General features: G+C 36.9%; 1 protein-coding gene across 1 annotated transcript; it reads left to right on the forward strand.

The window, feature by feature from the left end:
• Positions 1-9851: 9851 nt before the first annotated feature.
• LOC107489629 (uncharacterized) lies at positions 9852-11280 on the forward strand. Its single transcript, XM_016110385.1, has 2 exons — positions 9852-10016; positions 10543-11280. The coding sequence occupies exons 1-2, from the start codon at positions 9852-9854 to the stop codon at positions 11278-11280; spliced, it is 903 nt and encodes a 300-aa protein (XP_015965871.1).
• Positions 11281-12302: the final 1022 nt, after the last annotated feature.

A 12302-nucleotide genomic window follows, 5' to 3' on the forward strand; every position in this document is an offset into this window, starting at 1 on the left:
GTAGAACGGAAGTGGTTGTCAATCACGCGTGTTCATAGGTGAGAATGATAATGAGGGTTACTTATCATCACATTCATCATGTTCTTGGGTACGAACGTATATCTTGGAATAAGAATAAAAGAGAATTGAATAGAAGATAATAGTAATTGTATTGAAACTTGAGGTACAGCAGAGCTCCACACCCTTAATCTATGGTGTGTAGAAACTCCACCGTTGAAAATACATAAGTGAAAGGTTCAGGCATGGCCGAATGGCCAGCCCCCATAAAGGTGATCAATAGCCTCTTAAGATGAAGAATAAAACAAAACTGAGACCAAAGATGTCTAATACAACAGTAACTTATCCTATTTATACTAGACTAGCTACTAGGGTTTACATGAGTAAGTAATTGATGCATAAATCCACTTCCGGGGCCCACTTGGTGTGTGCTTGGGCTGAGCTTGATCTATCCATGAGCTGAGGCTTTTCTTGGAGTTGAACGCCAAGTTGTAGCGTGTTTCTGGCGTTCATCTCCGGGTTATGACGTGTTTCTGGCGTTTAACTCCAGACAGCAGCATGTACTTGGCGTTGAGCGCCACTTTACGTCATCAATTCCCGAATAAAGTATGGACTATTATATATTGCTGGAAAGCTCTAGATGTCTACTTTCCAACGCCGTTGAGAGCGCACCATTTGGAGTTCTGTAGCTCCAGAAAATCTATTTCGAGTGCAGGGAGGTCAGATTCCAACAGCATCAGCAGTCCTTTTGTCAGCCTTTTTCAGAGTTTTGCTCAAGTCCCTCAATTTCAGCCAGAAATTACCTAAAATTACAGAAAAACACACAAACTCATAGTAAAGTCCAGAAATGTGAATTTAACATAAAAACTAATGAAAACATCCCTAAAATTAGCTTGAACTTACTAAAAACTACCTAAAAACAATGCCAAAAAGCGTATAAATTATCCGCTCATCAAGCAGCATAAGCTAGAAGAAGTCTTATGACTTCCATTCAAGCAACAGGGGCAAAGTATTCATCAAAATCTATTCCTTCTTCTTGGTCAGATCCTTGTGCCACCAATCTTGCTTTATTTCTATCAATGCTTCCATCTTCACCCAACTTGTTCCTGAATATCCACTTGGTGCCTGTCACTTTCTTGTCACTTGGCTTTGGAACTAATGTCCAAACTTGGTTCTTTTCAAACTCATGAAGCTTTTCCTCCATTGCCTTTACCCAAGAAGGGTCATCAAAAGCTTCCTTAATGTTCTCCATTTGAGAGAGAAAAGTGATGAACGGATATTTTATACACTTTTTAATACTATTTTCTAAATGTTTTTTTATTATGTTTTGTTAAGTTTATCAAGTTTTAGTAGGTTTTAGTGGAAAAATCACTTTTTGGATGCTACTTTGTGTTTTTGTGTTTTTTCTATATTTTTAGGTGATTTTTGGGTGATTCTGGCAAGTTTTGGAAAAGTCTGATTCAGAGACAGAGAAATGACTGCAGGTGCTGTCAGATTCTGACCTCCGTGCATTCAAACAAGCATTTCTGGAGCTACAGAGGTTCAAATGATGCGATCTTAATGGCAATGGAAATTTAACTTTCAGGGCTTTCCACCAATATATAATAGTCTATACTTATCTTTGGAAATGATGGCCCAAAATGGGTGTTGAACGCCCTACTGACCCCGTGCCTGCCGTTTGGACGCCCCAAGAAGACCAAGATGGCGTTTGGACGCCCAAAAGGGAGTAAGCCTGGCGTCCAATGCTCCAAGAGGAGTCTCAGCACATGAATTCACTCCAAGCTCAGCCCAAACACATATCAAGTGGGCCCAAGAATTGGATTTTCGCACCTCTATGTCTAGTCTATCATATTTTTGTATTCTTTTCATTATTAGACTAGTATAAATAGAACAAAGATCACCCTTGTTAAGGATCTTTTAGCCTTTTCACACCTTTTCACCATTGTTTTCTGTAAGCTATGAGCAACTAAGCCTCCTAAGTTAGGGTTAGGAGCTCTGCTTATTCTCATGGATTAATAATATTACTATTTCTATTTCAATATGTCTGATTATATTCTCATAATGCGTTCTCGTTCTTCAATCTTAAAGAATTTGACGCAGATAGCATTAAACTAAATCTAGAAAATGCATTGAGGATTCCAAGAGAGTACTTGGGCAACTTTAGATATATGTCATATAATCCCGTTGACTATGGGTTACTGAGGTTTTTATGGCGCTACGGCTAGAGTCAGGAAAGCAACATTCTCTGATCCAGAAGATCCGACCTTGTCTGTGGCATTTTGAGTAGGATCGTGAAGGGGAGTGGATTGCTTAGAGTTTCACCTTTGGCTATAGTGAGAAGCCATGAGTTAACTTGACGAGAGGACATGAGTTGCTCGAATATAGTGGATTGAAATGGTTTAGAAGAGATTAACTTAATGAGAGGACATGAGTTAATCACATGCAGCTGCCATTGAATAAATCATTCGTTATTGAAGTAGACAGTAAGAAAAGTTAGTCCGGAAAGAATAAGCATCTCTGAAGCCTTAACTAAATCATTATCATTGTTTTCTTTACATCAATCTAGTATTCTTTTCTTTTACTATCCGTTTATGCTTTCAACAAACAACCATCTTTTCGAATCGCCTGACTAAGATTTACAAGGTAGCCATTGCTTGCTCAATCCAACAATCCTCGTGGGATTTGACCCTCACTCACCTGAGGTATTACTTGGATGATACGGTGCACTTTCCGGCTCAGTTGTGCGGAGTTAAATTTCGCGCACTAAGTTTTTGGCACTGTTGCTGGAGATTGTTTGAGATTGACAAACTACTGGACTATCTTGTTTCTTAGATTAGGTACTTTTTACAGTTTATTTGCTCTTTTACTTGTGTTTCTTGTTTTCTTTTTCAAAAAATTTCAAAAACCTTTTCTTTTCGTTAGTAATCTTTGTCTTTTATTTGAGTCTTGTGTTAGTTTTTAAGTTTGGTGTCCCGTCTGTTCTCATCTTTTTCTTTGATTTTTCAAAGGTGTTCTTACTTTCCTTTCTTGATATTCGAATTGTTCTTGGTAATTTTCCTTGGTTGATTTTAAAAAATTTTAAGTTTGGTGTCTTAGTTGTTTTTCCTTTAATTTTTGAAAATTAGTGTCATTTGATCTTAAATTTTTAAGTTTGATGTCTCTTAGTTGTTTTTCTTTTTCTTTAAAATTCAAAAATAAAAAATATATATTTCTTTTCTCTTTGTTTAAATTTTCAAAAATCTTGCTATCTTTTCTTATCATGATTTAAAAATTTTAAGTTTGGTGTTTTCTTGTTAGTAAAGTTTAAATTTTAAATTTCAAATCTTATCTTTTCAAATATTTATCATATCTTTTCACTTTAAATCCTTCCTATCTTATCTTCTTTTTAAATCTTTACTATCTTTTAAAATTTGATCTTCAAAATTTTTAAATTTTTAAATCTTATCTTTCGTATTCTTTTTAAAACTTTATCTTATCTTTCTTTTTAAATTTTAAAAACTTACTTATCTTATCTTCTTTTTAAATTTAAAACTTTTAAATTTCAATTCTTTACATTCTTTTAAATTTGAATTTCAAAATCTTTGTTTGACTTTTTCTTTCTTTTATTTTTGAAAACCACTTCTAAAATCACATTTAATTTTCAAATCTTTTAGTTAATTAGTTGTCTTAGCTTTTAATTCCCATATTATTTTCGACAATCAATAAATAAATAAAATAAAAACAAAAATATTTTAATTCTAGTTTCCCTTTTCATTATTAAAATTCGAAATCCCCCCTCTATTTTCAAATTCCATCTCATCTTCTACATTCATTCTTCTTCTTCAAATATCTCACAGCGAGTTCTCTGTACTCTGACATAGAAACTCCCATTCTTTCTCTTTTTTGGTTTTCATTTTCTTTTTTATGAGTAGGAACAGAGATAAAGAACCCCTCTTTCATCCTAACCCTGAACCTGAAAAGATTCTAAGGAGGTAGCTATAATAAGTTAGAGCACAGCACTCCAGGGAAACCTCACAAAGCTTTTCAAATAAGAAGCTGAGAATACAAACATGGCAGCCAATCCCAATGATAGAGGAGACACAAGGAATGTCCTAGGTGACTTTACGGCACCCACTTCTGACTTCTATGGATGGAGCATCTCTATACCTGCCATTGGTGCAAACAACTTTGAGCTAAAGCCTTAACTGGTCATTCTATTTCAACAGAACTGCCAATTTCACGGACTTTCACAGGAAGATTCCAACAGATTTATCTCTAATTTCTTGTAGATCTGTGATAATGTCAAGACTAATAGAGTGGATTCAAAGATTTACAAGCTTATTCTTTTCTCCTTTGCTGTAAGGGACAGAGCTAGGCTATGGCTGGACTCTCAGCTTAAGAAAAGCCTAGACTCTTGGGAGAAGGTGGTCAATGCATTCTTGACCAAGTTCTTTCCACCTTAGAAGCTGAGAAAACTTAGAGTGGAAGTTCAAATCTTCAGACAGAAAGAGGGTGAATCCCTCTATGAATCCTAGGAGAGGTACAAGCAACTAATCAGAAGGTTCCCTCCTAACATGATTTCAGACCGAACCATGCTAGCTATCTTCTATGATGGCCTCTTTGAATTGTCCAAGATGTCATTGGACCACTCTGCTGGTGGATCACTCCACTTGAAGAAAATGCCTGAAGAGGGTGACATGAGAATTAATGTTAATCTAGAATTTCACAAAATAGTATCTCGTTGCAAGCGTAGTCTAAACCAACAATAACTCTCAATCAAAGTTTAAATCAAAGATGTCACAATTTGAAACAAATATAAATGGGGAGTTTTAATTCCCAGATCGTCTTGCCTAGGAGTTGCAATAAAATGCTCAATTATTGGCTATGAAGGAATGGGGTTTGATTGCAAGAGGCAAGAAATGTAAATGGCAAGGAATTAAAGAAGCATGCAATAACTAAATATCAAAGGCAATTTAACTCAAGGCAATAAAGCTAAAAAGAAAGGAAAATCCAAATGCTAATAAAACTCTTGCCAAGGAGTAAGAGTTAAGGTTACCTATACTAGCCATTGACCAGAAACATATGATGATTATGAAGAGTCAATCCTACTTAGTCAACCTTAACATCGAGGATAAGTTAAATAGGCATAATTAATCTCAATCCATAAGTCCTAGTCAACTCATTAATTAACTTAGTGAAAGCCTAGCATCAATGAAAACCAAATTAACTAACTACCCTAATATATCAATCAAGAATGGACATCAATGACTCAAAGTCGCCAAAGTCCTCAATTCTAAGCTAAGAGTGTGGAAAACTACACTAAAACTAAGCCAAGTATTTTATCAAACACTTGTTGTGCATGAAAAGAAAATCACATTAAATTGCAATAATAATAACTCTAAAGCAACCAAAAACATGAAAATAATAATAACAACTCAATTAAATAACAATAAACAAAGAAACATTGATGTGCGGATATTTTATACTCTTTTTGGCATCATTTTCATATAGTTTTAATTATGTTTTGTTTAAATTTTATTATATTTTCATAGGTTTTAGTGCAAAATTCATATTTTTGGATTCTACTTTGAGTTTGTATGTTTTATGGTGAGTTGAGGTATTTTTTGGCTGAAATTGAGGAGCTTGAGCAAAAGTCTGATTTAGAGACAGAGAAAGGACTATGGATGCTGTCAAGACTGACCTCCATTCACTCAAAGGAATATTTCTGGAGCTATAGAAGTCCAAATGGTGCAATCTTAACGGCTATGGAAAGCTAAAATCTAGAGCTTTCCAGAAATATGTAATAGTCCATACTTTTCTTTGGAAATGAACGCCCAAAACTGGCGTTCAACATCAGCCACCAGCCCCATTCCTGGAGTCTAACGCCCAAATGGGAGTAGCTGGCATGCAAACCCCCAAAAGGGAGTCCAAGGTTGGCGTTCAAGGCCCAAGAGGGGTACTAGCTCGGGGATTTCACTCAAGCTCAGTCCAAACACTCACCAAGTGGGTCTGGAAAGTGGATTTTTGCACTATAGGACTAGCTTATCTATTTTCTGTAATTCTTAATTATTAGATTAGTATATGTAGAACAAGTATCACCCTTGTTCAGGACTTGATGCCCTATTTTCAAATTACATTACTCCTTTATACAGTATGAGTCACTAACCTCCTAAGGTTAAGGTTAGGAGCTCTGCTGATTCTTATGAATTAATAAGATAACTATTCCACTTCAGTCTATGCTTGATTCTATTCTAAGATGTATCTTCGTTCTTTATCCTAATAGATTAGGAGTGTAACTTAACCGTATTCCTAATTCCACATGGGTTCTTGTGAGCCCTTGACAAGATAGTATTGAACCACAAGCTTGATTTACCTCTCTTAGACAGCTAATCCACAGCTTCGTTGGAGACTTCCTGAGACATCAGTTCAGCCAAGGTACGGGGCGATTAGGGCCTTTTTGGTGTAGGCTAGAACCAAAGAAGCAGCACTCTCTTATCTGGAAGATCCGATCTTGTCTGTGGCATTTTGAGTAGGATCACTAAGGGAATGGACTGCTAGAGCTTCACCCCCGTTCGGATGGGATGACCGCTAACCCGATGTTTGATCTAAAGCACAGGAGATTAATGACCGCTGACCCGACGTTAATCATACATAGCCTGGCATGGAACGAATCAAACAGAAGTTGGAGTAGATGGTGAGAAAAGTTGATCCAGAAGGAAGAAGCATCTCCGAAGCCTTAACTGTTCTCATAACATTGATTTCACACCTATCTAGTAACGTTTTATTTATTTATCTATTTTATGCGTTTTCTCGTGACAACTATATTTTCTATCCGGCTGACTAAGATCTACAAGGTAACCACTGCTTCCTCAAACCAATAATCTCTGTGGGAGCGACCCTCACTCACCTGAGGTATTACTTGGATGACCCGGTATACTTGCCGGTCTATATGTGTGAATACTGCAGAATTAGTTTTGTGCACCAAGTTTTAGGCGCCGTTGTCGGGAATTGTTCGGATTTGACAAACTACCGGATTATCTTTCTACTTAGATTGGGTACTTTTTACTTTTGTTTTGTGTCTTTTGCTCTCTTTTCAAAAAGTTTTCAAATTTTTTTTCAAAAATCCATCTTTTCTTTATCTTTTGTTTGAGTCTAGTGTCAGTTCTTAAGTTTGGTGTCCTTTGTGTATTTTTTATTTCTTTAAATTTTCTAATTGTTCTTGAGTGTTCTTCTTGGTATTCAAGTTGTTCTTGTTTTTTTTTCTTGGTTTGATCTTAAAATTTTTAAGTTTAGTATCTTTTGGTATTTTTCTTTTTAATTTTTGAAAAACTAGTGTCTTTAATCTAAAAATTTTAAGTTTGGTGTCTTTTAGTTGTTTTTTCTCTTTCTTCATTAATTCAAAAAAATATTTCTTTATCTTTCTTTAATTTTCGAAAATCTTTCTTTCTTTCCTTATCTTAATTTAAAAATTTTTAAATTTGGTGTTTTGTTGTTAGTAAAGTCAAATTTCAAATTTTAAATCTTATCTTTTTAAATCCTATCTTATCTTAATTTTAAATCTCAAATTCAAATCTTTTTAAAATCTTCACCATATCTGATCTTTCCAATTTATTTTCAAATCTTATCTTATTATTTAAAATTCAAAATTAAAATTTAAATTTCAAAGTTCAAAATTAAATCTTTTTCAAAAATCAAATTTCAAATCTTATCTTTTCAAATTTTTTTTTCAATTCTTCACCATATCTTATCTTTTTAACTTATTTTCAAATCTTTATTTTATCTTGTTTCAATTTCAAAATTCAAAATCAAATCTTTTTCAAATCTTTTCAATTTTTATCTTATCTTTTCTAATTAAATTTCAAAACTTTTTAGAATCAAATCTTTTTTTTTTCAAATCTTCTATCTTATCTTAATTTCAAATCTTTCATAATTAGTTACTTGTTTTCTCTTTCTTCTTTTTCAAAACTTTCTAACTAATTCCTTTCTCTTCTATTTTTGAAAACTTCTTATCTCTTTCTCTCTCTTCTTTTCCAAAAAATCACTTATTTAATTTTCAAATCTTTTTAATCAATTAGTTATCTTAGTCTTTAATTTTCTTTTTCTTTTCGAATTTAATTAATAAATAAAAATAAAAACAAAAATATTTTAATGCTAGTTTTCCTTTTTACTTCTTAATATCCAATCTCTCCTACCTTTCTTCACCATGAACACAAATGGGAATGAATAGTTCAAAACAACTTTGGGGTCCTATATGGCCCCTACTCCTGACTTCTATAGGAGAAGTATCAGTATACCCCCCCATTGGAGCTAAATCCTCAGCTCATTATTATGGTGCTGCAAAACTGCTAGTACTCTGGACTTCCACAAGAAGAGCCTACTGGGTTCCTGGCAAATTTTTTACAAATTACTAACACAGTATGCACTAAGGGAGTAGATCAAGATGTCTACAGACTGCTACTTTTTCCTTTTACTGTAAGAGATCAAGGAAAGAGGTGGTTAGATAACCAACCCAAATCTAGCTTGAAAAGAAGGAAGCTGTAAAACCCAGTTAATTAATGAATAATTAACCCATAAATTAAAATATATTTTAGAAAGTGAGAAATGGGGTTTTTATGGTTTAATGTGATAGAGAAATTTAAAACGAGAATTTTGACACCAATTTTAAAGAACTCGGCCCAAGATTGCGCCGAACGGGCCAAACCGGGCTAACCGGACCTAAGTTGGGCCCAAGGGCCCAGCCAAGCCCTCATTCACTAAAGAGTTCAGCACACTCTCTCCCCTCACAACACACACACACGCTGAAATTAGAAGGGAGAAGGGGGAAGACATGAAACCCTTGCTCCAAATCAACTCAATCTTCCATTGATCATAACTTTTGATCCGGAGCTCTGATCGACGTACCGTTTATGGTCACGCGACTGCGGCGTAGAGCTTTACAAAACCCATAAGGTTGTGGAAGAGGTAAGCCACGTATCACCTCTGTTCTTCCAGCCTTGATTTCGAATTTCTTGGGCAAAAATATTAAAATTTTTAGCTCCTTTGTGTTATAGGATCTAATTAACTTGAGGGGAAGGGTTGTTCTTGCTCCTTGGTCCTTGGACAAGGTAAGAGATCTCAAATCCTAGTGAAAATTCTAAATTAAAGCATTTGGGTATTGAGTTATTGTGTTTTGGGTAGTTCCCTTATATATGTATATATACTTATATTCTCGGACCGGTTATCCTCGTAAACCGAGTCCTGAGTCTTGATATCTGTATTTTGGTACTCTTTTGTATATCTCTTCGTGTTAGTTTATTCCCTATCTATTTCATTTATGTTATTGATCGGAGTGTTGCGCTTTTTTTGATTTACCAGTTTTGATTTACCCCTTTTTCTTCAAAGGCTCCTAGTTATAAACATTTCTCACACTACTATATTTACTAAATTTTACTTTTAGAGGTTGTAATACCTTGCCACCTCTGTTTTATGACTTAAGCATAAGACTCTGTGTGGTAAGGTGTTACATTGTGGTATCAGAGCAGTTCGTTCCTGTAGAGCCTGAGGGACAGACTGACTATGCTTCTGTGCATTCTCTGAGTCTGTGTTTGTGTGCTATTAGGATATCTGATTGATATAACTGGCATAAACATTCATGAGCATACATTTGGGACTTTGAAGCACTAGACTTCCGATATTGAGACTGATAAACTTGATATCGATTGTTTGGTGTATATAGGAACCAAATGGCGCCTCGTGGATGTAGTCGAGGCCATGGGAGAGGACGTGCCAGTACTCATGGGCTGGAAACTAACCCGAATGACCCTATGAACTTCATGGCTACATTGTAGAACATGGATGCTGCTATGTAGGCAACTGCTGAGGCACTCAGATAGCAGATGAACAACCATAATAATGAGGGAAATGGTAGAAACAGGACTCAAGGTCCGATGATGTTGGCGACCTTCTTAAAGGTTAATCCACCAAAGTTCAAGGGAACCACTAATCCAACTGAAGCCGACACTTGGTTTCAAGCTATGGAGCGAGCATTGCAAGCGCAGTTGGTACCTGAAGAATAGTGTGTCGACTTTGCTACTTATCTGCTCACCGGGGAAGCGTCACATTGGTGGCAGGGAACCCGACATCTCCTACAGCAGGGTGATGATCTTATCACCTGGGATGCCTTCCAGGTGGAATTCAACAAAAAGTACTTTTTGAATTCTGCCAGAATGGCCAAGGAAATGGAGTTATTGCAGCTGAAGCAGGGTGCTATGTCTGTATCTGAGTATACAGATAAGTTTTGAGGAGCTGTTCAGGTTCTCCCGCATATGTCAAGGAGCTCTGAGAGACTTCGAGGAGTGAAAATGCATCAAGTATGAAGGAGGGCTCCGAAGCGACATCTATAGTTACGTAGGGCCTATGGAGATCAGGACTTTCTCCAAGTTGATAAATAAGAGCAGAGTTGCCAAAGAGTGTGCAAAGAAGGCAGCTGCGGAGAGAGGAAGCCATAAGGGACCATTCTCACCGAACCGATGAAAGAGTTTTGCTCCTAGAGGGCCACCCTTCAAGCGGGGAGGCTTCGTACTACAGAGGACTCAGGGTCAGAGTAACTTCAAAAGGCCCAACAACAACAATGTTCTAGAGAGGAGATATGGGAAGCAGCCCCTGAATGAGCAGGCTTGTGCTAGATGTGGGAGTTACCATCCTGGTGTACCGTACAAGGCTGGATGGGGATTGTGCTATTCATGTGGTAAGCTGGGGCATAAAGTCTCCAACTATCTAGAGAAGCAGAGACAGGGTGCTGGGAGAGCACAGCAGCCTGGTCGGGTGTTTACTACCTCAGTTGTGGGTGCCGAGGGGTCCGAGACACTTATCCGAGGTAAATGTGAAATGGCTGGTCAAATTTTAAATGCCTTATTTGATTCTGGAGCATCGCATTCTTTTATTGCATTTGGAAAGGCTAGTGAGTTAGGACTGAAGATTGTGGTTTTGGGCTACAATCTGAAGGTGTATAATGCCACCCATGAAGCCATGGGAACTAGGCTAGGATGTCCGCAAGTTTCGTTTAGGGTCAAGCAGCATGATTTTGTACATGATTTTATTTGCTTGTCGATGACCGGTCTTGATCTTATCTTGGGGTTGGACTGGTTGTCTAAGAATCATGTCTTGTTGAACTATTTTGAGAAATCATTACATTTCATGCCAGAAGGGTCAGAAGGGCCAGTTGTGGTGAATGGTTGTTACTTGAACTATGTGGTAGTAAATTGTTCGGGGCAGGAATGTCAAGGTGTTATGCTATTAGCTGCAAGTGTATCGGGTGAGGAATAAAATTTAGAACAAATCCCAGTTGTTTGTGAGTTTTCTGAAGTATTTCCTGATGACATTGAGGAATTCTCTCCTAGCCGAGAGGTCGAATTTTCAATTGAGTTGGTGTCGGGAATAGGGCCAATTTCAATTGCCCCTTACCGAATGTCGCCTTTAGAAATGGCCGAACTCAAGACTCAGTTGGAAGACTTAATGAGTAAACGCTTTATCCGCCCTAGTGTTTCTCCGTGGGGAGCACCAATGTTATTGGTGAAGAAGAGAGACGGGAGTATGCAGCTTTGTGTGGATTATAGACTGGTGGACGAAATTGTGATCACATCAAAGTAGTATTCTTTGTTGTTGTATGGAATCATTATTATGGCTCTTGGCTATGTGTGGACACAACTCCATTCAACTTAACCAGCAAGTGTACTGGGTCATCCAAGTAATACCTTACGTGAGTAAGGGTCGATCCCACAGAGATTGTTGGTATGAAGCAAGCTATGGTTACCTTGTAAATCTCAGTTAGGCAAATTAAATTGGTTTATGATGAGTTCAAAAATTTATAATAAATAGAAAATAAAAAGGGATAGAAATACTTATGTAAAGCAATAGTGGGAATTTCAGATAAGTGTGTGAAGATGCTGTGTTCCTCTCGTATCTCTATTTTCTTATTACATTCATCCAATCCTTCCTACTCCTTTCCATGGCAAGCTGTATGTAGGGCATCACCATCATCAATGGCTACTTTTAATCCTCTCGGGAAAATGGTCCTATGCGCTGTCACTGCACGGCTAATCATCTGGAGGCATCACCCTTGTTGATAACTACATCCCATCCTCTCAGTGAAAATGATCCTATGCTCTGTCATAGCACGGCTAATCATCTGTCGGTTCTCAATCAGGTTGGAATAGAATCCCTTGATTCTTTTGCGCTTGTCATCACGCCCAGCCTTCAGGAGTTTGAAGCTCGTCACAGTCATTCAATCCCAGAATCCTACTCGGAATACCATAGACAAGGTTTAGACTTTCCGGATCCTCATGAAT

The sequence above is a fragment of the Arachis duranensis genome, chromosome 5, assembly GCF_000817695.3.
Source record: "Arachis duranensis cultivar V14167 chromosome 5, aradu.V14167.gnm2.J7QH, whole genome shotgun sequence".
Lineage (NCBI taxonomy): Eukaryota > Viridiplantae > Streptophyta > Magnoliopsida > Fabales > Fabaceae > Arachis > Arachis duranensis.